This window comes from Anguilla rostrata, chromosome 11, assembly GCF_018555375.3.
Source record: "Anguilla rostrata isolate EN2019 chromosome 11, ASM1855537v3, whole genome shotgun sequence".
In the NCBI taxonomy this organism is placed as follows: domain Eukaryota; kingdom Metazoa; phylum Chordata; class Actinopteri; order Anguilliformes; family Anguillidae; genus Anguilla; species Anguilla rostrata.
The window spans coordinates 26779317-26804250 of record NC_057943.1 but is presented as its reverse complement, the minus strand read 5'-3'; the positions used below and the strand labels follow the sequence as shown (position 1 = coordinate 26804250).

At 43.5% G+C, this 24934-nt stretch overlaps 1 protein-coding gene and 1 non-coding gene across 4 annotated transcripts in view; one reads left to right on the top strand and one right to left on the bottom strand.

Annotated features, from left to right (window-relative positions):
- The window catches only part of calcrl2 (calcitonin receptor-like 2), a 34808-nt gene extending 17254 nt beyond the window's left edge, over positions 1–17554 (top strand). For all 3 annotated transcript variants that reach the window (XM_064299093.1, XM_064299091.1, XM_064299092.1), the window contains exons 2-13: positions 5732–5845; positions 6294–6450; positions 8168–8275; positions 8814–8926; positions 9188–9279; positions 10313–10439; positions 11169–11322; positions 11404–11464; positions 12326–12392; positions 12957–13175; positions 13868–13909; positions 14510–17554. In XM_064299093.1, coding sequence (XP_064155163.1) covers positions 5783–5845; positions 6294–6450; positions 8168–8275; positions 8814–8926; positions 9188–9279; positions 10313–10439; positions 11169–11322; positions 11404–11464; positions 12326–12392; positions 12957–13175; positions 13868–13909; positions 14510–14764 — 1458 coding nt within the window. In that variant the 5' untranslated portion in view covers positions 5732–5782 and the 3' untranslated portion in view covers positions 14765–17554. The remainder of the gene's footprint in view (positions 1–5731; positions 5846–6293; positions 6451–8167; positions 8276–8813; positions 8927–9187; positions 9280–10312; positions 10440–11168; positions 11323–11403; positions 11465–12325; positions 12393–12956; positions 13176–13867; positions 13910–14509) is intronic.
- Positions 17555–20925: 3371 nt separating this feature from the next.
- On the bottom strand, positions 20926–20997 carry trnaq-uug (transfer RNA glutamine (anticodon UUG)). The gene has a single exon. It is a non-coding gene; the product is annotated as a tRNA-Gln (tRNA).
- Between the last annotated feature and the right edge of the window lie 3937 nt (positions 20998–24934).

Sequence of the window (24934 nt, the reverse complement as noted above, 5' to 3'; positions counted from 1 at the left end):
CCTCTCCCCCCTTCCGACCACACAGTCAATAGGCCAGGAAATCCGGGACCACGTAAAACGCTGCTATCATAGCGGTATCATTAAGATTAAAACAACATCCCTGTTAGGCGCTTTAAAAATCTCTATCTGCAGTCGCAGCTAGGAGAGAAATGTGCACTGAGGTGATGTAATCTCCTACATATGAAGTGTTCTCTCTGACCAGAGCCCTAGTCTGCGGCTCTGCTTTTTTGGGCTGAAGGCCAAGGTATTTTGGTAGGTATTTTGGTATTGTGCAGTGCATGTTAGTCCTGGCGGTAGGCGACAATAATTCTTTTCTTTGCTAATTTTGAACATTTTGAATAGACCCGAGGTTTAGTGTTTTTTCAGCGTGCTCTTATTGAATCGTGACCTTGTCAAATAGAATTGACGGCGAATTGGCGGAATTTGACTTTTTTTTCCTCTTCTTGGCGACATGTCTGAGATTTTGACTCCTGACCCGTCCCTTTGGCGTGGTGTGTCCTCTGCAGTCATGGAAATTCCTTTGTTGTGAGTCAGCGTTGTCATTTCGAGGGTCCAGCAGTAGGAAACACAATGCTCAGGAGTGACCCAAAACAAGGTGTTATTAATTGCAGGAGGGCTCATAAAACTTTACGGATAAAACACTTTCCTGTTGCTTCGCATTCACAGACAGGTGCGAAGTGGTAGCTTCTCAGTGAGTGATCACGTATCTAATGCCAGTGTTTCTACAGACTACATCGGGATTCATTTTATGTCTCCTAACATTTGGACAGACTGTACAGTGAAATGGCCTCAAGGTTGCTTGGAAGAGGTTTCTATTCAGACTGAATGATATGCCTTTGAATGGTGTGTTTTTCATTGGTGTTTTATTTGATTTGAATGGTGTGTTTTTGAGTGTAGTGAATTAAAATGTTGTGTATTCATGTGAATGCGCTGTATTTGAATGATGTTTGTTTGGTGCATACAGTGAGCTTTATAATATTTAGGACAAAGACAAATTTTATCTTGATTTGGCTCTGTACTCCACAATTTTAGATTTGTAAGCAAACTATTCACATGTGGTTAAATTGCAGATTCTCAACTATTATTGAAGTGTATTTTTATGCATTTTGGTTTCACCATGTAGGAATTACACCACTTTTTTTTACATTGTGCCCCCATTGTTTTGATTGTTTGATTACAAGTCTAAAACTGTCAGTGTTGCATAAAGAACCGAGGAAACATCTCTCCTTTAAAGAACAGTCAGATATGAAACCACTGCAGTCTGAACAAAAGGGTCTGATTCGTGAGTTCCTTTATCCAAGTGTGTCTCCACAGGCAAGCAAGTTCTTGCCGTTTCGCAAGAGAGGAATGTACTTACTTTCTTTTTTCAGTTCCATGGAGATGTTTTCTAAGTTGAACACATGAAATTCCTGATTAGGCGAGCGAGCGTCTGGGGGCCATTTTGTTTGCCCCGGCCGGTCAAGTCACTCAACATTTCTGTGGGAAATATTTATATTTCCTCTTGCCCTCTGTTTTTTTTCCTCCGAAGACCTTGTACCCAAAGACAAACGCATCAGTTCTGGTTTGAAAGGCCATATTTTTCCATGCCACGCCAAACATCCTGTAGAGATGCCGTTAACCCTTGGGACTCCTTTTTCTGACGACAGTGCGCAAGAGGCCTCTTTAGTCCTGCCCAAAATTAGCACAGACCCTGTGAGGTCCGTCCAAAGGTGGATAAACGTTGCTTTTTTTAGGTCCCCGCACAGTGTTTTTCAGTTTTAATTTGAATGATGGTCCATAGTCGGCATTGTAGGAGTTGTGATCAGCTAGGCTCAGAGTTATTATGATTTTTGGAGTTGTTAAAATAGGGGGAGCTTCTAGGATTAGTGAAGTGTTTATATATTATTAAGTATTTATAGACAGGGTTTTCCCCAGACTGGACTGAGAAAAGTAGCAGGTTGGGGCAGGGGTGAGAAATGTCACAATTTTTGAGGGTTCAGGGGCAAATTCTTTTACTTCTAACAGTAGGATACATATTAGCTATATCTGAATAATGATCTGAATAAATTGAATGAATGAAAAGATGAATGAAGGACTGACACACACATTTTTTCTCACGCATTAATATAGGCTACAGCCTATTTTATAGTTGACAGTAAGTTTTGTTGCACAACCACCACTTCACCGGTCACTCATGCCCAGTGAATTTGGTTATGTGACCACAAACACTGATAACTGCTGATTTATATGCTCATATTGAAGAACATTGTAGGTAGTTAATACTGTATGAATTGGGTAGTTACTGTATTAGGCTCATTAAGTAGTTACTGAATGAAATCAAACTAATTTAACTGGTCGCTAAAACGCAAAGAAATATAATATTACGTGATTTTGTCGTTCTGAAGCGTTAGCTGTGTCAAATTGGCATTACCAAACATTGGGCTGCCTTTTTTCTTTCTTCTTCTTTGCCCCGTTGACCACTGTCACTGGTGTCAAAATGGCATGACACCAGCCAAATTAAGCAGGACAGGCACAAGTCCTGCAGTGACACCATAGAGCGTATTCTCTATGTGATGCCGGCCATTTTCCTGGCACACACTGCTTGTGGAAAAGGCTGACAGGAGTGTTAGGATGGGTAGAGCATTCAGAGTTTGGCTGGACTTCCCCCCAACTGATTCCAGAGCGCTCCTGCTCCCACCGGGCAGAGCTGGTGGAGCTGGCTGTTTCTGTGCCATATCCAGGGTTCAGCCACCCGCAGGGGGGCAGGATGTGAGAGGGAGAGAGGAAGGGAGGGAGACGTGAGAACCGCTCATTTAAAGAGTACGGCCCACTTGAGGGTAACCAAGACGAAGAAAGAAACTCGTATCCAAGCAAGAAATGCTGTAAAACTAGGATTGATCACAGGAGAATTAAAAAGTTATTATTTTTAGGGACCACACTCTAAAAGTACAGTGTGGGTCTCCTCCTCCATGAGTCTCTGCTGCTGCAATTATGTTCTGCTTCCAAGATGCACCAACATCACTCCCAGTGTTTGTCCATGGAAGGAATGCTGAGACCGGGCATCTCAAACTCCAGAAATGCTTTTATATGCTCAGTATGTGCTTCAGCAGCATCCAGCTGCAGGCCCGTGAGAGAGACAGCATGGTGCTGTACATGAAAATTACAGCAGGGGTCTTGAAGGGCCGCAGGGCTGCAATGTCTGCAGGTTTAACTCCAATCTGGGAGGGCTGCAGTGTCTGCAGGTTTAACTCCAGTCTGGCAGGGCTGCAGTATCTACAGGTTTAACTCCAGTCTGGGAGGGCTGCAGTGTCTGCAGGTTTAACTCCAGAATTGTAAGGCCACAGTGTCTGCAGGTTTAACTCCAGAATTGTAAGGCCACAGTGTCTGAAGGTTTAACTCCAGACCTGGAGGGCCGCATATTCTGCATGTTTAACTCCAGACCTAGAGGGCCCCTGTGTCGACAGATTTTTTTGTTTGTTTCAATCTTTGAATTTCTAGAGTCCACAGTTCTTGCTTTGAAGATCTAAATCAGTTGCTGATCGAAGGGGAACCACTAAACCTCTGTGTGGTGGTGGTGGTGTGTGTGTGTGTGTGTGTGTGTGTGTGCGACTGTGTGTGTGGCTGTTCCAGTTTCCAGATCTGTGCACATTCGATAAAAGTCTGTTGACCATGCAGACAGTGCAAAGCCAAACAATCCCAATGTGTCGTGCTTCATCAGCCTCCTGGGGTACAGAGTCGTGGGAGAATGCCCCTAACCCTGCGTCCCTCACCCCTTGCTTGGCCCCGACTCCCCCTGGTGCTACACATACATGGGAGTACTGCTGCTGAAGACGTTTTAGGAAACTGCAGAATACCGCTTCGCTCCAAACACCAGAACCGCCAAACACCATACCCCTGATAAACCCTGTCTTTCTGCTCACGACCAGTCTCATCTTACTTCAGAACCTCCAAACACAGGATACAAACTGCAGCCCCATCTCTCTCCTCATGATGATAAAACATAACTGAACACCTCTTTTATTGCTCAAGAGAAACTTTCTGTTTTGGTGTTCAAGTTATACTGATGACAGACAGTAATACAAGAGACACAATACGATTCTGCTCGCTAATATGGATCTAACTCTGCTTTTTCCCTGAAAATCTAAATAGACTATTCACTGCTGAGGTGCAACCACGGCTTACAACTAACACACATACACATATACTCTTAAACACTTAAACATGCTTGCAGACACCGACACATACACACACTTACACGTCTACACATAAGCACACATACACACACATGCAGGCACAGACAGACAGACAGGCACATACACACACACACACACACACGCACACACATATACGCACACTGTTGCCGGTTTTCACTTGAGGAGAAGCAGGTGATGTTTCTGTGCTGACTGTATGGGTTGGAATGGGCTATTTGCTTTCCTGTATTTCACCATAACCTACAGTATGACTAAAAACGTAATGATCCCTTGCTTCAAAACACACACATATATGCACACACTCACACACACATATTCTCACACACATGCAAACACACCACACACATTCACATGCACACACTCACACACATATGCACATGCACACACACACTGACACACACAAGCACATGCACATGTGCACGCACACTCACACACACATGCACATACACGCGCGCACACACACACATGCACACACACACACGTGCACATACTAATATTCTTTAACTGCCAGGTAGTTGGGTTCCTATTCTTCATTTCCTTGAGAGCTATTAGAAGGCTTGACAGGGATTTGGCCTCTTTTATGGGTTTTTAAATTTTGATTTGTATTGGTGGTGTGTGAACAAGACCACTTGGACACTGACTTGGTGCAAGAATGAATTGGTGCATTGACCCTGTGTACTTCCTGTTTTCCAAAGCAAAGCCTGATTCTTTTCATAAAAAATAAAAAAATAAAATATTGGCACCCAATGTCAGGCAGTTCTTATCCAATTCCCTCCCTAATTTGGAATTTCCAGTTAGCTATTTGTAACCGCAACCACATTCATGCGGGAACCGGTTGGGAAACATCTGCATTTCTCCTCCGAAACACATGGTGTCGCCAGTCTACTTCTTTCCATAATGCAGACTACAGATAAGCTTGCATAGAGTGGAATCAGAGGAAGAGCCTTCATTTGCAGCTTTGGCATGTAGTCCACAGGTGCCCAAATGTCCAGCAAGGGTTGCTGGAGAGTGACAAAACTCGGACCCCTGTGTCCCTACTGACCACAGTCGGCACTGGCGCAGGTCGGATTCGATCCGAGACTGTGGGGGTCATCCAAGCCGAATGAGCCACCCAGCAGCCACAATGCACAGCCTGTTTCAGGGTCACATTTGCATCTCTTTATCCACCATTGACTCAATAACGGAGGAAATCATTTCTACAACATTAAACTTTCCAGCATTGCCCATAACATAATTTCATAACTGCATCATATTTGGGAATTTATTTATTGATGATAACTATATCTGTGCATAGCCATGTTTTCAAAAAATATATTCTTAATAACAAATTACAAAATTCTTATGCTGTCGCAGACATGTGGAATATATTAGTACAGTGTTGTTTGCTCAGAAAAGTAATTTAGAAAGAATGATTTGACAACTGGCCAAAATTATGCTTTAATAAAGCCAAATAAGGGCCTTTGTAAAAATAGCTTTTCTAGGTGAAATTAGGTTGTGCAGAGTTCGCTGATTTTCTCATGCTGCTGTGTTTCTTTCCTCAGTTGTTTCGTAAGGCTCTCTGGCGCCCCCTGTCTGAGCCTCACAGGGGCAGCATGAAGAGGCAACAGTCATCCTTGGTGGTGCTGCTGCTTCTACTATTGCTGGTGTTTTTTCAGGTGAGTGTGCGTGTCTGCATGCTAAATTGATTGTTGTGTGCTTGTTGTATGTATCTGTGTATTGCATATGGGTATTCGGTGTTTGTTCGGGTGTGTGTATTTGTGTTTGTGCATGTTGGTCATGAGTATTAGAGAGTGGATAGGCTATGTGTGAGAGAGAATGTGTGTGACTGTGTGTCTGTGAGAGTTGTGTGTGTGTGTGTGTTTGTGGGTAGGTGTGTGTTTGTGTATTTTGTAAATTAATATATGTGAATGTGTGTGACTGTATGTCTTTGAGAAAGAGTTTTGTGTGTGTGTTTGTGGGTAAATGTATGTTTGTGTATATTTGTAAATTAATATATGTGAATGTGTGAGAACTAATGTGTGTGTATGCATGTGTGCGTGTGTGTGGGTGTGTGTTTATGTGTATGTGCTAGAGGTTGAGTCCCTGTAAACTGGTGTCTTTCAGGACTGTGTTTGTGGGGACGGCAGTCCCGCAGCGCTGTCCAAGGGTCAGCCGACCGTGCCGAACTCCACCTCCGTCAGATCCTCCCGCATTCACATCCTGGCGGCACAGTTTGAGTGCTACCTGAAGATCATCAACGACCCGCCGAGATCCGACGGAGGTACGCGCTCACAGAAACCCTGGCTCAAAATGACTGCAGCAGAACGCACATCCTCTCGATTGCAGTAATAAGAAATTTAAGTTTTAAAAGTATAAATATTGACTGAAACAGTAATACAGTAAAGTAGTTCTACGTAATATTTTTTTACAAAAAATATTTTGTTAATATAAAGTTTACATACATTTTTCCAAAACGGGTCCTTAGACGAAATTTAAAAGATATAGAGTCAGAGGCCCTGAATAAGTGTGGCAAAGTTTTTAATAATATTTAAGCCCTAGTTTTAAACTTTTTGGCTGTGGTTTGGTGTGGTGTAGGTGTGTGTGTACATCTGTACGACAAATGCGTATGTAGTGTATGTGCATGTGCATGTATGTTTATGTTCGTGTATGTGTATATGAGAATGTTTGTATGCATGTGTCATGGCTGTCTTTAAAATATTATAATGTTTGTGTCTTGTTGTGGTAATGTTATAATGTTTACGTTATGTTAACATCATTATGCTAAAGTTATCCAGTGTTAATGTTATGCTATTGTAATTGTGTTAAGGTTTTGTTATGTAGATGTTATGTTTATTCTGGTATGTTATTCTGAATCCGCACTTCCTTGCATTGTTTAGCAGGATGGTTAGCTGCCAGCATACAGAGATGAACACAATCTCCCAGTTTCCCTGTATTCTTTCAGATGGTAAATCTGGAATGAAATATAAAAATACAAACATAACCTTAAGGCTCTTATTCATGGGAATGGAACGTCTTTATTACTGTATGCGTGTGAGAAATTGTACTGAAAGTGTCCTGCAGAATGTTTTCTTTTGTCCTCGTAATAAATAAAGAGAACTTAACAAACAATCAGAAAGATGTCCAGAAAAAAGTGTTGGAGGCAAAATGATGAATTCAAAAAGAAGGACATCCACACATTTTCACCAGTGCAAATTTCACAAGCTTTTATTCAAGAGCTAAGCTTTCAGTCGAAAACCCTCTCCGGAACTTAAAAACACACACAAAACATTTACAGCTTATTATCCTGCCTGTGAGTGGAGGGTCACTTGTGGAAAATGGCTGTGGTAACTGGCTTCATATTTAGTCCCCCCTTTTTTATATTTTATTTTTCCACATTTCAAAGTGATTCACTTTTGTATAAAAGAAAAATATACTTTCACATTTCACGCTTGCCTTCAAAATAAATTAATATGGTACCCTGAGCGGACATCTTAGGTCCTTGGAGAGGATCGTCATTTTACATTTAGTACCAGGTTTGAACAGAACAATTATTTACTGTCACTTAAAAAAAATTATTGAATTTATCAGTGAACATTGTTTCCCCAAAGAAGGGCTATCAGGACACTACAGAGCAGAATGAAGAACTTACAGAGCACTATCTGAGCATTACATTACATTACAGTTACTAAACAGACGGAGTGACTTACAGAGGTGGTGAAAATCAGCAATGGAGCAATATCAAGGCAGGCACTGCTGCCTGTTAGACTCAGGAATATAAGAGTGTGATAATCCCAAGAGAACACCCATTCACAATTAATGCATAATGAATGCTGTAGGGCACTACTGTAACCAGCCCTGTGTGCGTGTGTTTGTGTGTGCGTGCGTGTGTGGGTGTGTGTGTGTGTGCGTGCATGCATGCACGCATGCTTGCGTGTGTGTGCGTGTGTGTGTGTGCATGTGCGTGTGTGTGTGTGCGTGTGCGTGTGTTTTATCTGCAGGTGTGTACTGCAATCGTACCTGGGATGGCTGGCTCTGCTGGGGGGACTCCAGCCCTGGCGTGGCCGTGCAGATTTGCCCCGATTACTTCCACGATTTCGACCCCTCCGGTGAGACCGCGAGCCCCCGGAGACGACCGCGTGTTGCATTCCTCACCGTAATGCTGCGTCTGCGCAGCAGTGCATTACTCTACCCTTTCCTCTCTTTTCTTCCCCTCGTTCTTCACTCACCGATGTCTGTTGGGTAGTTTCATCTTATTTACATCTTCATAAGTATAGGGCCAGTTTTGCAGTCGCAGATTAAGCCTAGTCCTATACTAAATTCAATTTAAAATGGAGAATCTCCATACAAAAATCTCCATACAAAAAATGTGTAATCTAGGACTAAGCTTTATCTGTGTCTGTGAAACTGGTCTTTAATAGCATTTAATTCATTTTATTTAAAAATGGTCAAAACCATGGTCAACAAATAGCTCATTGATATTATTGTTGTTGTTGTTGTTGTTATTTCAGTATAGTGTTTGTATAGAGTGGGAGAGCGTTTGTATAGTGCAACAGTGTGTGTCTCTTGGGGGTGGAGACAGGCTGTCTACTGCATGCGTGTTTGCACGTATGTGTCCTAATGTGTTCTGTGCTGGGCGCCTTTCAGAAAAGGTGACCAAAGTGTGTGACTCCGACGGTCAGTGGTTCCGTCACCCGGAGAGCAGCCGCATCTGGTCCAACTACACGCAGTGCACTGCCTACACCATGGGAAAGCGCCAGGTATGAGGACACTGCACACCTGAACTAAACGACTGTTCGCGCTATGCTGCACACAGAACACTGTTACACGATCAGAGGCCAGGATTTGCACTAATTAGTCTTGTAAAGTACAAAAGTATGGTTGCTAAGAGACATTTGGAGCGGAACCATGATGTGGTGCTTTTTGTTTTTAATGAAAAGCTCAGTGGGTGGGCGAGAACACAAATTCAAGGCTGCGTATTCGCGGTCTGGTATTGACTCTGTTCCTTTCTCCCTCCCCAGCTGGCTCTCAGTTCGTACTACCTGGCCATCGTGGGCCACGTACTGTCTCTGGTGTCCCTGCTCATCTCTCTTGCCATCTTCTCTTACTTCAAGTGAGTCGTGAGTGTGTCTGGGCTGCTGCCACCTGCAGGCAGAATGCATGCAGTGCATGCATTGGCAGTCACATGATTACAGTTTTTTTTGATTGCCAAGACACATTTCTTGAAATTATGCTCCATTTCCCAAAACTCTAAACACAAATGCATAAATGCACAATCATCTTCACAAACTTCAAACTTCCATGTCAAAACCAAACTCTCCACTCAAAACCATGTAATCTTACATCTAAACCAAACTTTGCCTTCAGACATCACACAAAAGCCATCAAATACACATACACTACAAAATAGCCATTACACGCTGGTGAGATCAATTCAAAACACTACCGTAAAAACCTTTTACTCCAATGAATAATGGCGCTTATGGTTTTGCCCCAGAACAACCTCTTTACATGATGAACACAATATAAAGACACAACACAATTTTAATTTCTCAATGTACTGTAGTAAAATAAACTGAAATTGAGTGAAAAAGTAAATGTTCTGTAAAAATATGCAACTGATACATAAAGAACGTAGAATACAGTAAAATAATTTCCATGTATTTACCAATATAAACCAATGAAAAAAAAAACTGTTTGTACATAAAGAAAGAAATCACATTTATTCTGCCTCAGCTTCCCGTCTCTGGTCTGGGTCAGGCCAGAGATTCTCATCAACATCACAAGCAATATTAGCCCCAGCCAGGCAGCAGGGGGAAAAAAACCCTTGCATGCCTTATCCACCCCTAGCAAGCCTCAACTGTAATATCTAAACAAGCCTCCTCCATGGCCTGGAGGAGGTGAACACGGATGTAGGGGTCTCGGTCATAGACCTATACTCTATACTCTACAATTTTAGATTTGTAATCAAACAATTCACATGTGGTTTAAATGCACACTCAGCTTTTATTAAAGAGTATTTTTTATATATTTTGGTTTCACCATGTAGAAATTATAACACTTTTTATACATAGCCACCCCGCCCCTCATTTTAACCAGCGTTAAATTTTTTATTATCAGAGGTGATAGAGACTCTCTGCTTTTAGGAACCTGAGTTGCCAGAGAGTCTCCCTCCACAAGAACATGTTCCTCTCCTTTATCTTCAACTCCATCCTCACTGTCATTTGGCTCTCAGTCGTGGTCCACGGGCAGCATCTGGTGGCCATAAACTCGGTGAGTGCACTCCCCATACACTGCCGCCAGTTAGCGTCGGCATCAGGTTTTACAACGGGGGTGTCGAGCTGAAGTTCAGCAGGGCCACCCTGTCTGCAGGTTCCTGTGGAATTCGACCTCCCGTTCTATAACTTTCCTGCAGCTTGAACAAGAACCTTTGTCTCTTTCTGTGTGTGTGTGTGCGCGTATTTATGTGTGTTTGAATGTGTGTGTGTATTTGCATGTGTGTTTGTGTGTGTGTGTGTGTGTTTGTATGTGTGTGCGTGTGTGTGCTTGTGCGCGCGTGTGTGTATGCGTGTGTGTGTGTATTTGCGTGTGTGTTTGTGTGTGTGTGTGTGTTTGCATTTGTGTGTGTGTGTGCGTGTTTGTGTGGGACGGAGTGTGGCACAGTGGGTAAGGAACTGCGCTTGTAACCGAAAGGTCGTAGGTTCGAGTCGTAGACACTGCGTTGTACCTGAGCAGTACTTAACGCATTGCTCAGTATAATCGCTGTATAAATGGATACATGTAAGTGCTAGTAAAGTTGTGTAAGCGCTTGATAAGAGCGTCTGCTAAATGCTGTAAGTATGTATGTATGTATTGTGTGCGTTTGCATTTGTGTGTGTGCGTGTGTGCGTTTGCTTGTGTGTATTTGTGTACGTTTGCGTGTGTGTGCGTTTGCATGTGTGTATTTGTGTGCGTTTGCGTGTGTGTGTGTGTGTGCGTTTGCGTGTGCGCATGTACGTGCAGATTGGGTGCAAGATTTTGTCCTCCCTGATATCCTACGCCCTCGGCTCCATCTACTTCTGGATGCTGTGTGAAGGGATCTACCTGCACACGCTCATTGTGGTGGCCGTGTTCATGGGGGAGCAGCATTTGGGCTGGTACTACGTCTTGGGCTGGGGTGAGTACCCCCGCCCCTGAGAAATTGCTCTAATTACATGGTCACCAGTGAATGTATCAGTCTTCATGGTTCCCCTCACAGGCTTCCCGCTGGTTCCCGCGGTAACGCATGCTGTGGCTCGCTGGCTCTACTTCGATGACAAGTAAGGACCCGCACCATCGCTGTTCCCATCAATATGTTGATATGTTGTATTTACTTTAGTTTTCAATACTAATAGTAGGTTTGGCTAACTTTACACATATTGATTGTGAATGGACCTTCCATGCTTTTCTGGTGATACTGCGCTTTTGTATTCCTATGACTAACATTGATGTTGTTCACTTTTGTATGTCATTTTGGCTAACAATGTCTGCTAAATGACTGTAATGTAATGTGAACTGGCATGCTGCAGAACATTAAGGTAAATCCGGTAAGGAAAGACACTTTCAGGGATGTGGGAGGGATACGGTTGGTAGGGATATGTAGTATTGTTCATTGCTGCAGTGACTCCTGCTGGCCGTCCGAGCACCCGCGGCTTGCTCTGTGCACATGCGTATGAATAGGTCTCCTCTGCCCCTGCTCTGTGTGTGCGCAGCTTGTGACTGCGGTGTGAAAAGAAGCAGTTGGCCTGCTGGAGGAGAACCGTAGGTTGCTTTCACTCTCCCGAGCCAGCAGCAGGGCCCATATATGAGCGCACTTGTGCATAATTCACTAATTGGACTTTCTATCAGCATGGCACTGCTCTCACTCATTGTGCAACAGCGCCCCCTCTGGTCGATTGTTCTCCCGCAGCCTGCCGGCACCAGCTGTGTAACCCGCGCAGTCCTCCGTGTTTATAAGTGCGTAGGCCCGCCCTCTGAACGAAAGGCGCACGTTACGCCTCGGGGGACGTGGGCGACAGCCTGCAGCTCAAAGGAGTCCACCGACACAATGAGACAGGCCTCGGGCCGGCCGTTCCTAACTGAGAGAAAAGAGTCTGAGAAACGGATGCTCCGTCAGTAATGCTGTTAATCTTGCCTGTCAGATGCTGGATCAGTTCGGACACCAACCTGGTATACATCATCCATTCCCCCATTTACGCCGCCCTGCTGGTGAGTGTCTGCACAGCGCACAGCAATACGTAGCATCAAATTTCATTTGCACTTCTGTGTGTGGCACATATATAATGAATATGATGAACATGCAGCCGTGTCACGCTACATGCTTTATGTGGTCTAACAAGCTTACTTAAGCAGGGAATTTTCTGTCAGTACTATTTGACCGTGGTAGGCTAACTGCTTGTCAGTGTTTTAAGAAACTGGACTGATCCACGTTCAAATCCTAGTTGTGGTAGTAGAGGAGTGCATCCAATAAGTTACTTAATATGCTCAAACTACGCATGTAAATTGCAAGCTGTGCAATTCATTCAGCATTTGAGAGAGATAGTCTGCTACACAAATGATTCATATAATATTAATATAATAATTAATATGTAATAATATAATGTAATGTACATTTCACCTGAAAAACAAGTGCTAAATTTTGTCTGAGCGCTGAAAGCTTTTTTTTTTTTGGTACAGGTGAGCTCAGGGCAAGCTGCATTCTAGAGTTAATGTCCAGCCTGACCAGTTGTCACATCCCTCCCCTCTCCCCCCGCCCCCCCCCCCCTCATGCAGGCGAACCTGTTCTTCCTGCTGAACATCATGCGGGTCCTGATCACAAAGCTGCGTGTGACGCACAGCGCTCAGTCCAACATGTACATGAAGGTGGTGCGGGGGACCCTGCTCCTGGTGCCCCTGCTGGGCATCCAGTTCATCCTGGTGCCCTCCAGGCCCCAGGGCCGGCTGCTCAAGGCCGTCTACGAGTTCGTCATGAACATCTTCACCCACTACCAGGTGAGGACGAGGAGCGCGCTCCCTGTCCTTCCTATGTTCGATGAGGTCACGGGAGGAATCTGTGTCGACCAAGTCGCTTGTACAGTCTGTGGTCCTCCACGGATTAGAAAGTAAAAGTCCTGCCATGTGTTTCTTCCACCTGTGAACTCAGACAGCTGATTTCACTAATTACAGTAGTTCTACCTCCTGGCTGAAAAATTGTGTTAATTAGCAAATCCTGGTGATTAGAAAAAAATACTGGTGAGGACTTTGACTTTCTGAACCTGGATTTTACACCTCTTATATCCTCTTACATGGGGAATAATCTTTCTCTCTTTCTAACCTGTGATCTATCCTTGTATGTACTATCACACGCTAAAGTAAAGTCTAGGTCCTAAGTCACAGTCTGTCTGTACCGCATGCTATTTCAGTCCCATTGTAGCGTTCTTTTTTAACTTGCAGTACAGCAATAGTTTCCTTACTGCCGTCGCTTATTTCTTTGATTTCTGGTTGGCCGCCATTCCAAACCCACCCCCAGTCATGCATCGCTTTCCCATCATCACTGTTTCCTGTGTGGGCTGGCATCCCAGGACAGCGCTTTGGTCTTTATTTCACCTGCTGTTCATTAAGGATGGAGGATGGTCATGTTACTCTGAAGCTCATCTTTAAGCAGCAGTCGGTGCAACCAGTCAACCCTAATCTGTGTTTTGCAGGGTCTGCAAGTTGCCATCATTTTCTGCTTCTGCAATGGGGAGGTAGGTGCCACTGCGTTACAGCAAAGTGCTAGAGAAGACAGTTATATCGATTGTTGCAGTAAGAAGGTTGAAGCTTCTTTTAATGGCTTTTATGACAATGACAATGTCTCTGACTTTCACATCTCTAATGACATCATGCAGGACCCAATGAATTAATTAAGCTCGTTGATTGTGGCTGGCCTTTCAAGAACATTTCAGTTATAATTGCTGACCATTGAAATTGCAGGTGCTGATTATGTTTCTCTCAAGCTAGCTGTGAGATGCCAGGTGCTGATAGGGTGCTGTGAAGCTAGGTAGTGAAATGACTGGTGCTGATCGGTTCTTGTGTTGGCTAGGAGTGAGTGCCAATTGGCCGCTGTGTAGCTAGGTGTAGGAGTTGATTGGCTTCTGTGTAGCTGTAACTTGTCTCCATGCCAGTGGCCGAGGAAATCAGGCTGCACCCGTATGAGATGAGCCTCCACGAATGTCTAGGAACAGACTTCTACTCTTTGCACATCATACATTAACAGTAACAAACAGAATGTAGATATCACTGAGCGAAACCTGACTGAAATGGTGACGTGTCACGGACTGCGGTGTCACACCCAAACCCTTCCCCAGGTGCAGACAGCGCTGAAGCGACACTGGGCGCAGTACAGGTTCCGGTGCAAAGGCCCTCTGGCGACCAACGACTCCCACTCCAACGGCCAGACTTCCATCACCGAGATGAGCCGGGCTGTGGTGAGCCTGAAGCCTCAGAAACCACTCCCACCTCTGGAGCCTGACAACAAGCAGGCCAATGGGCAGAGCAATGGCCAGTGCAGCTCCAACGGACAGCGGCATGCGCTCGAAACCTTGGAGTCCACCGTCATCTGAGCACCTGCAGGCATGGCCACACACACACAGACACACACACACACTCACACAGAAACACACATGCACACACACACTCGCACGCACACACACAAACGTACACACACAGATACACACACAAATTATACACCCACGCACGCACACACTCACACACAAGCATACACCCACACACGCATACACTCACACGCAAACATACACCCACGCATGCACACACTCACATGCAAACATACACCCATGCACGCGCACACACAGCCACACACTTACCGCACACCACCAAGTGGTCACCAGTGGGATCACAGCGATGATGGATCAGACTACTTATACACACGTCAGTATACAAACTTGCAATTACACACATACTTTTCCAAAGCTGTAGCCTGGTGTATAATTGCCAAAGCGCATTTACTGGTGAAAACCAGGCCCATGGCCTCGGAAACCCACATCCTGCATGCGAGTGGCTGAGCAGAAAGCACAGGCCACCAGAGACTCCGCTGCCAGGCCTCACTGCAAATCTGTGCTTTCTGTCTTACTGTCCTCATGTGCTGAGCACCGAACAGAAAACACTAGCAAGACGTTATTTCCTGTAATCTGTGAAGACCAATCTTGGTCGGTGACTTTGTTCTTCGGCAAACAGTTGTGGTCAAAATGTGGGATGGACAATGGGCGGACTTAAGAATGGGGATAAACTTCCGTATAGGGACAAACTTCCCTTTGTTCTTTTCATAGGAAAAAAGTGGCTCTTAGAGGAATGTTTCAGCTCATCTGGAGGAAGCTGAGTTTGTCGGAGGACTTTTGCCTGCTGATGTGTTTTCCAATACACGCTTTATATTCACGAGTGCTTATGCTGTACAAAGATCAGTTTGTTAAGGCCCATACTCCTTCACTGCTGATCTTCTACAAACTTCTATGAACTCTTACACAATGATGTTCACCCAGATGGAGCGTACTTTTGCATTGCGCATGCCTTCTCTGCAAGACACACATACATCATACACACAAGTATATCTTATTTCATTTTTGTATGTGTAGTTGTTGCTGTTATTGAACAAACTAAGGAGTCAGTAGAATGTGTGTGTATAATAAAAGACACACACACAAACACACACCATGCTGTTAACAGAATAGGCAAAGTAACTGAATCAGACAAAGCTAACCTTTGACCTGGAGTGAAGGAATGCACAGTGGATTATGGGTGGCTCATTCGGTTAAGGCACCACGCTGTGGTGCATGGATGAGCTCCATAGGGCACTGCATAATTCACAATTGCGTTGCTCGGGATATGGGATGGTTCAGTGGGATCGGGATCTGCGTTCATCACTGAGTAGCTCAATCGGGCACCTGTGGACTGCATTCGAAAGCCGTATGAAAGGTGCTCCTCCGACTTCAATCTGGGAGCTTGGCTGTAGTCTGTGATGTGAAAAGAAGCAGCTGGCGAGTTTCTGATGAGACCCATGGATGTCTAAACTCTCCCAAATCGGCAGTGGGGTTGGCAGCATGAACGCGGCTGCAGTTAGAGACAATTGGCCATTCAAAACTGGTGTGGGAATTGGAGATGGTCAGCCCCACCTTGGGTGCCATATTTATATTTAAAAAGTTAATTAAAAGACTGAAGTCAGCGTTCCTGTGTTTGAAATTGGATAACTGACCTGTTCTGTATAACTGACCTGTTCTGGAGCAGAATCATGGGAACGCTGCCTTCAACTGGCTGGGTTTATTAATGGGGAATACACTGGGAGCTTTAAACCAAATGGCGTTTCAAGCTGAAAAAGAGTTTGGTGCACTGACCCCATGCTGGCTGGACTGTAAGCGTAACCGCGCCAAGGCGTTGGCCACAGTCTCATCAGTGTTCTCGGTATCGCCGCACACTTCATGGTGTGGTTCATCAGGCCCTCCCAGCCTGCCTGCGTTCTGCACATTGTCTGTGTTATGTAAAAATGTCGATGCCTACTGGCTAAAGCTGAAAGTTAATGGTCAACATATCAAAATAAGGATTCAACATCCCTGTGGCACTGCAAAAAAGGTCTGTCTCAGCAGGTGTTTTAGTCTTGTAATGAGACCTAAAATCTTATTTCTTTCTCTTGAATAGTTAGCTTTTTTAAAGTTACTTTTTGCTTTACAAGTGAAATTTTCTTACCCCACAGGCAAATCTTGAAATGCATCAGAATGTCTCACCTCATTGCCAATTTTTTCGCCTTATTTAGAAAAAAGTAATGGATGTAAGATTTTTATTGAATACAAGACTAAGATGCTTGTTAAGAGTGACATATTTTTTGTTTTTTGAAGTGTAGCTTTCCCTTCCCGCTCGCGCAAAAATTTATGTTTAGTTGTGAATATGTGAAATACAGTATATATATTTGTCATTTTTGTCTATGACAAAGTAGGTCATGTGCGCTGTCTGTATCTCTGAGTTTGCCTGACAATGTTAGATAAATTTGACAGCTTTTAAATACTTTTTTTTAACACAAAAAGTCATAGCATTCAGTGGAATTTTGTTGTTAATGTGAGAAAAAAAAGCACTTGTCTGAATAGATCCCTTAAAGTTACGGACAAAGCGAATAGCTTTGAGACTTAATCTGGGTTTAAATTCATATTGAGACATTTGTTTTGCAGCCTCAATCTGCAACAGTCCTTTTGCCAATTTAAAGTCAAAACTGAAGAATTCAGAACAGCACAAACATTCCATTTCTGTTGGCAAAAGAACAGAGCACTTGCAAGTATTATTTTTATTTTCATATGAATAATTAGTATTATTAATGTTGTTTTCCTGTAATTGCAATAAAGGAGTAAATTACAGCATGAGGTATGTATTTGATTTTCTTCTCAAGTTTGGAATGTACCGCATTTGATTCCTATTCCTAATTTATGAAAAAGTGGTCTCCGCTGACCAACAAGCTTTTAAAAGTGACTCATATTTTTTTTGACATGTTTATGATAATACTTGTGTTTTTAATAAGAATTCAACTGAGCACAACACATGCAAAGATTAAATTCTTTGAATTACTGGAGGTTGTATTCATGGAAAAATGCTAAGCCAGACCTCCACTGTTGACAGTCTTGTGCAGGCTGACTCATATAGCCTGGTAGGCTAGCAGCATGTGGAAAGTGCCATTTATTCAGTTTCTTATGAAAGAAAAGCCTTATTAATTCCGTCCAGCGGTTTTTATTTTTCTTAATTTTCTTTGCCAATTTTAGAAATGTGTAAACACAACAGCTACAAAAGCAAGAGCATGTGTCTATTAAACCTTCCTGTTTGTTGATTTTAATGAAGGAGTTTGTGAATATTGATCAATATAGAATACTGATAGGTTGACCAGATGCGGGGGCGACACCTGAGAGCTGCATGGTCCCGATTTGTCCCTCCTGTACATATTTAACTGATTAAAAGGGAGACTTTCGAGCCTACATTTAAAAACATGTGGACTTCAGACAAAAGTGTGTGTCTTAAGTCAAAACATGGGTAGGGAGGTTATTCCAAGGAGGAAAGTCCCTGCAGGAGAAGTCCCTGCCTCCGCCTGGGATTTTTTGTTATTCTTGGAACCGTTAGCCGCCATGTAAAAAGAATAGAATGTGAAAATACTGTCTCACCCCACAGGGAGGAGGGTACATTTCTAAATGCTTTCCATCTATGTAGCTGCATGTGAAGCTGCTCTGAATGAGTAATGCACCACGCTAAAGAGTGCAGACTGCTCTCCATGCAATCAACCATGCAGTATCTTAATGAGGAGGAAAGTGCCCTTCCCACAATTCCACTCCAGCACCATGTGTGCACCAGATACTCAGCATAGACCACTGTGACTGTATTCTGTTATTATGTAGCTAACAGATTCCATGAATTCACAACTGCTGTAATTACTAACTGGAAAACTGGGAAGGGTGTTGAAAAGCGGCCTGGTGAATGTGATTTTAGGTGTGATTTTCAGGCCACTGCAACCAGGATGCAGCAGCATCTTGGTTGCAGTGGCCTGATGGCACAGGCCTGTAAGTTGGCAAGCATGGTGTTACAATAGCCCAGAAGAGAGATCGTCTCTCATTCAAGCTGGTGTGTTCAGTCAGTGCATTTCATGTTGTTTTAATGGGTTGCCTCTCCCTCTCCAAATTCTCTCTCCATTAGTTATTGACTGTCCCTGCAGGAAATTCCAACTAAGTCCAGCTGGGATGCTAAGCTGGTTTAAGATGGTATACACTGTGTTTTTGACACTACTAGCTGGTCATAGCTATTCTGTGGCCGGTCAAAGCTGGTCTCTAGCTGGAAAAACTGGTTAAAGCTGGTTAAGCTGGTAGGCAAACTGGTGGACTAGTTGACTGTATAGACTGGTTGCCCAGCTAAAAGGGTCAAAGATGCACCTTAAACCATCTTGACCAGCTTAGGCTGGTTTCAGATGGAATTTTCAGCAGGATTATCAGGCTGGGGTGCAGCCATTTCTGAGGGACCTGTCAAGAACTAAAGGTATGGGCAAAACTGTCTGTTTGGTTGTAGATCTGCAGGCTGCCTTACATATGTTTGTGTTTTTTCGTGGGGTGTGGGTCTGGTTCAGATTGTGTATAAATGTGTGTAGGTGTGTGAGTATGAGTTTGTGTGTGTGTGTGTGTGCTTGCGTGCATGTGTATATGTGAGTCCTTGTGTGTGAGTGACGAAGACTGGCTGGTCTGATGTAAGCAGCAGAGTTTAAGCCCAAGACCTCACTAAGCACCCAGATAGCCTACGGTTTAACCATTCAGACCCAAGAGGATCCCTTATAGACATTTACAGGCCCTCACACTATTATTCCATCCTACCTTGAGATCAATCTTGTTTGTCGGAAATCTCTGCTGGTAGCGAGCACAATGTACGCCACATCCAAGAGTCCCCTCTAGTCTCCTTGCGTCCAACTGCCATTATACATTTATCACATCCTCCGTAAACGTGATCGGCCTGCACAACGTTCCAAGCAAGAGGCCAACATGGGAAAAATCAACGCAATGAAGGAAAACAGTCCGATGGTCCGGCCCTTCCCCCCACAGTTTCCACTCCCTGTCAGAGCCATCTGCTATTCCTGGTGCCTGCACCCAACGGGTGGCACTTCAGCCATGCTATTCTCCCACTGCACGTACGAGGAAACTAGCGCAAAGGTACACGCGCGCAATGGCAGAGGTTCGGCATCCACTTTGATCGCTCAGTCTGTGATGCAGTTCATCACTTTTGCTCCCTAAAACATGGACTCTTACTTATACTTAAAAACACACACAACACTGTGTACTCATGTTCGAACACAGACTCATAACGGAAAACTCATATGACATGAGCACAATGTTTACACAGGACTTGACAAAACATTCCACAGATTTCTGTGCTCCATCCTGTCCCAGATTCTGCTGCCCTAACTCTGCTGCACTCACCTACCAGTCTGCACATCTGAGCATTATCCTCTGGGAGAGGCAACAAAGGCTGATAATGTTTCGACTGTTGAAGAGAGATTTTCATTTTCTAGTTTAGTAACATGGGTTTGTTTTATTTATTTATTGCTATGACCTAGAATGTTTTGTAAATGTTCAGAACAGGGGAATTAACTGCCGCAAAGCTATTATTAAACACCTAGCTATATACTGCCCCCTGCTGTCTGTCCATGCGCCTTTAACAATCAACTTATATTGTGTTACAGTGAACAGAGGAGCTGTCTATATACCCGCTGCAGTGTTCTGCATTATTATTGCAATTAACTACAACAAACAGGGTCTGTATATGTTACATAGTATCTCGGCGCTAATGGTAATCAATAATATCCAATAATATGACCTTACATTTGTGAAATAAGCTATCAAGGTTGGTAAATACCAGTCAAACTTCCGTAGAAATATAGTCTGAAAAGCATAAGATAGTCTACTCTTTTGAAAATGCGAAAGCTTTTGCGCATTTCTTGCAAGATGTGCGCATCGATTTTAGACTGTCCCAACTCCCAAAATGAAAATGGAACATAGTGGATACACTGCAAGAGAACTAGTGAACTGCGTGCTATAACTTGACTAGTAGGCTGGTCATATTTCGTTTCGCATCTCACAGAGTAATATGCGGAAGGCCGACGGCACCCTTGTGATTTTGAACATTTCAAGCTGCGTGATTGTTAATTTTGTCGCGTATTTCACGCTATTTTTTTATGAACACGTGTGTTTTCCGCTACAAAAGGACGAGGTCCCACCGAGATTTGAACTCGGATCGCTGGATTCAAAGTCCAGAGTGCTAACCATTACACCATGGGACCTGATAGCTCCTGCTCTCGTACGAAGTAACTTAGGTCATTTACATGTGATCTTGAAGGCAAACTTGCAAGAATACCAGTAACCGCAGGAAAGCCAGCTAGGTGACTTTACGCGATAACGTGTTTGTCGGTATGTCTGACAGTTATGACTTCAGCTGAACATGGAACACGCGCTTTTATTAGACTAACTGTCTGACTTATCTTAATTTGTTATTCAAAATAACGATTTCGAATATATTTTTTACCTACATCACACTACAACTTTCGTTTTCTAACAGATTTAGCTAGTGGAGGTAGCCTATTTTGTTGACTCGTTCCTGTCTCTACTTACCAGGATTACCTATCAGGGATCCACTTACTGCCCTGTGTTAGCGTGTGCAGCTCTTTTTGCAAGTAGATATACTTACATAGGGTAATGCAATGCAGACCTTAATCTTAAGTGCAAATCAGAAATTCCTTAAAACCAGACAATTGTAAAGCTCTAGATATTATTTCACTGTTATGCATTTCGACCTGTAATGTGTGCTTTGATCAAAGGAAACGGCCGGACTCCGGGTACAGGCCTTGCTACATTTTGGTACGTACAGTTGCTGTGTTCTAACAGTTGGCTACTTGGTTTCAGGTAGGTAAAACGGGTTGGATACTAGCGTATTTTTTACTGCATAGTTTTGAGGAGATTTTAGATTTTTTTATCATGTATATTGTTGAGCAGTATATTTTCTAACAACATAAAAGCGCGTTATTTTGGTCTGTTGATTATTTGCAGACGTGTTTGAATGGAGCTAACAAAAAGAAAAGAAAAAAAAAACATTTTCACGCCCCCGTTTTTCTCCAAATTGCTCAAAGTATCTGACCAATGAGACGTTCGCACGATATCAGCTGAGACTTGAGGTTCACTGGCTTGTTGTGAATGTGAATAGTTAAAATGGATTCAGATACGTTTATCTTGGCTTATTCATTCGAATATAATAGGATGAACGCAGCCAGTGTCATGGCACTCACAAACCATATGTTTCATGTGTCCCTTACACACGCACATGCGAGGCCAAAACCAGTGAGTATAAAGCACCAGTGAGGCAGACCAGCGAAACTAAACTCCGGTCCCGGAGGCCCCGCAGCCCATGACGCATTCCAGCTCTCTGTAATCCACCCAAAGCATCTGAATTGGAGAGGCGAGCTAAATTGGTACAGTCAAGGCAAAGCTTATTTGAATCAGGCACTGTCGGTTGAATCAAACACAGTTGTTGCTACACTAGCCCAAGCGGAAAGCCTGTGGTGGCTCTGATCCTTGGAGACGGGGTGGAGAAAGGTTCCGCTAGTGACTTAACTGAACCCTCTTCTTTTCACTAAGAACTCCAGCACATGGATCGCACACTGGTGCACGGGAATGGAGAAATCGAGCGCTGGCGTGATGGCTTTTACAGCAAAGTCACCATTATTATTCCTGACTTGGTCATCAAGGCCAATGAGAAATGGGTAGCACGAGCATATTAGATTTACTTCAACCTCTTAGTTCTTTAGAGAAACCAACATTGGGGACATTGTACTGTTAGATTATTAATATTTTAACCTCGTGCACTCAGCGACAGTACTCTAAAATACATGATGAGAATAAAGCTTCGGCCCATTCTGTGATGTATATGTAAAAATATTATGACAGCTTTTCTCATGGCATAAGAAATTTAGAGTGCTCTCGGCGGACTCTTTAATTATTCATGTCCGGTTCCCGGGATGATCTCATCAGAAGCAACTTGTCCAGCAATGTGTGGTTGTGAGGGCATGTATAATGCATGCAAATGTTTTGACGCTGAAAATTGAGAAATCTCTGTCAGTGTTGTGACGTCGGCTGCCCAGCCAAAACACAGAGACGTAGCTGCTTTTGAAGATGGACCGCACACGAGGGAGCTGAAGTGGATGCCCTTGTGCTGCACGCCAGCGACCTTGCCTTCTTCCCCGTCTTGCGGGCGCTAGCGGTATTGTATTGGCACTAGCCAACGGATGGTCGGTGAGTAGCTGAAAAGAGTCTCTGAGTAGACTGACATTTCACTGTGAAACACTGGATCAAATGAGTGCTAACACCAACTCGTGGGTGTATTCGGAAGGGCCTGTGACGAACACTCAGTAAAAAAAAAAGTTAATATTTTACATTTCAAATGCACAGACCAACTGTCTTCCACAGTGCCTTGCTCTTTGTAAACAGCACTGTTGTAGCTTTTTATAATATCCTTTTTTGGAATACACTCAGGAGCCTATCCCTCAGTACTATAATTTTTTTTAATGATAAGTTCAGTCCTGGGACCAGATGCATTTTATGCAGAGCACGCACTTGGCTTTCAGTGAAACGGGATAATGCTAGCAATGACCTATTCACACCTTGGAGGTATAGACAACAACTCTGGATTCATTCTCATGCTGTTATTGCTGCTCTAATAAATTACCACAAGAGGGCGATAGAGTTATGCACCTGGGCCTTGGCATTCATTTTCAAAGTTACTTTAAAATCTTTCAGTTTAATCAAATGCTGAATGTGATTGATTTTGTATCTGTGACAAATATATTTATTATTTCATTGTATGACGTTTTTAGCTATGTGCTGCCTAATATTCATATTGCAGCTTAGAAGATTTTGAAAACAAATGCACTGAAGCTTCACACAGACATCATTAAATTTAGATTGTTGATCGACAGCAGTTAACTGATTACAACTTGAGTTGGGAACAGTCGTTTGACATCTTATCCAAACTAGGCCAGCAGAAGCCAGCGGTTTTGAGTTGTCCTGCACAGTCCTGCACTTGTGTTCTCAGGTTTCTTGTCAAACACTGAAACAAAAGAATAACTTTAAAAAAAAATTGTTGAACAATAATTCATATAAAATACCACTCCAGTGTTTATTATAAGGGCTTGTATAAACCAACAAAAGCTGTAATAACCTCAAAAATAAATGGAATTCATAATTATTTGGCATTTGTATTTATTTTTCGAGGAAGTTTGTCTGTGGGCCTGTTTATCTCACTGCTTATCTTTGCAGGACCTGCAGGAAACTTACTTGAAATGGTTTAGGTTTAAGCTAGCCCCGCCCACAAGACAAAGAACGCTTGCTCAGCATTTCAGGACACAAAGCGACATCAAAAGTGGAACCGTCGCCTTGACGGTCTCTGACCAGAGCTAATCTCATTTAAGCTAAGGCTCCTATTAGTGTTAATCTCAATTTTAGCGTAATTGGTGTTTCGGACACCACGGGCTAATCCAGCCAGGTCTTGAGAGAGGTCTTTGCGGTTTGCTTGTATTCCCTGGGCACTTGCGCATAAGGGGTGATGCACCTGACTACCATCCCATTCTGCCTGGTCCGTCATCCCACATGAGCAGAGAGACACTTGGGAAAGATGAAGTAAATGCCATTGTCATACACATTGCAATACATCTTACTTATAAAAGCGGTTGTTGGTGGTATGGAGAATGGTATGGAGAGGTTTTTAAATGCAGTCTTCAGCATGTTGATTGGTTGTTGCTGATTGTTAGTTGGTGGTTGTTTCTGTTTCTTTGTTAGGTGATGGTTGGGTTTGGCTAGTTTTTGCTGTTTCTCGGTTGGTTGTTGCCGGTTGAATGTTGGTTGGTTGTTTCTGGTTGATTTTTGATTGTTGTTAGTGGTTCTTCCTCATTGTTAGTTGAGTATTGGCTGATTTATGCTTGCGATTGTAAGTTTGCTGGTTGTTGCTGGTTGATAGTTGTTTTTTACTGGTTGTTAGTTTGCTGTTGGTTAGTTGTTGTGGGCTGTTGGCTTTGTTGGGGATGGGCTGGCATTCAGTGGTTTTGTCACTCATAAACTGTGCTGAAAATCCCAGATGTTCCAGAGCCTACCGAAATATGAAAGGGAGTACCCAAATGCTCCTGGTAACCGCTGCGCGAGAACAAGCCCGTGGCGCGGGAGCAGGCGCGGTCT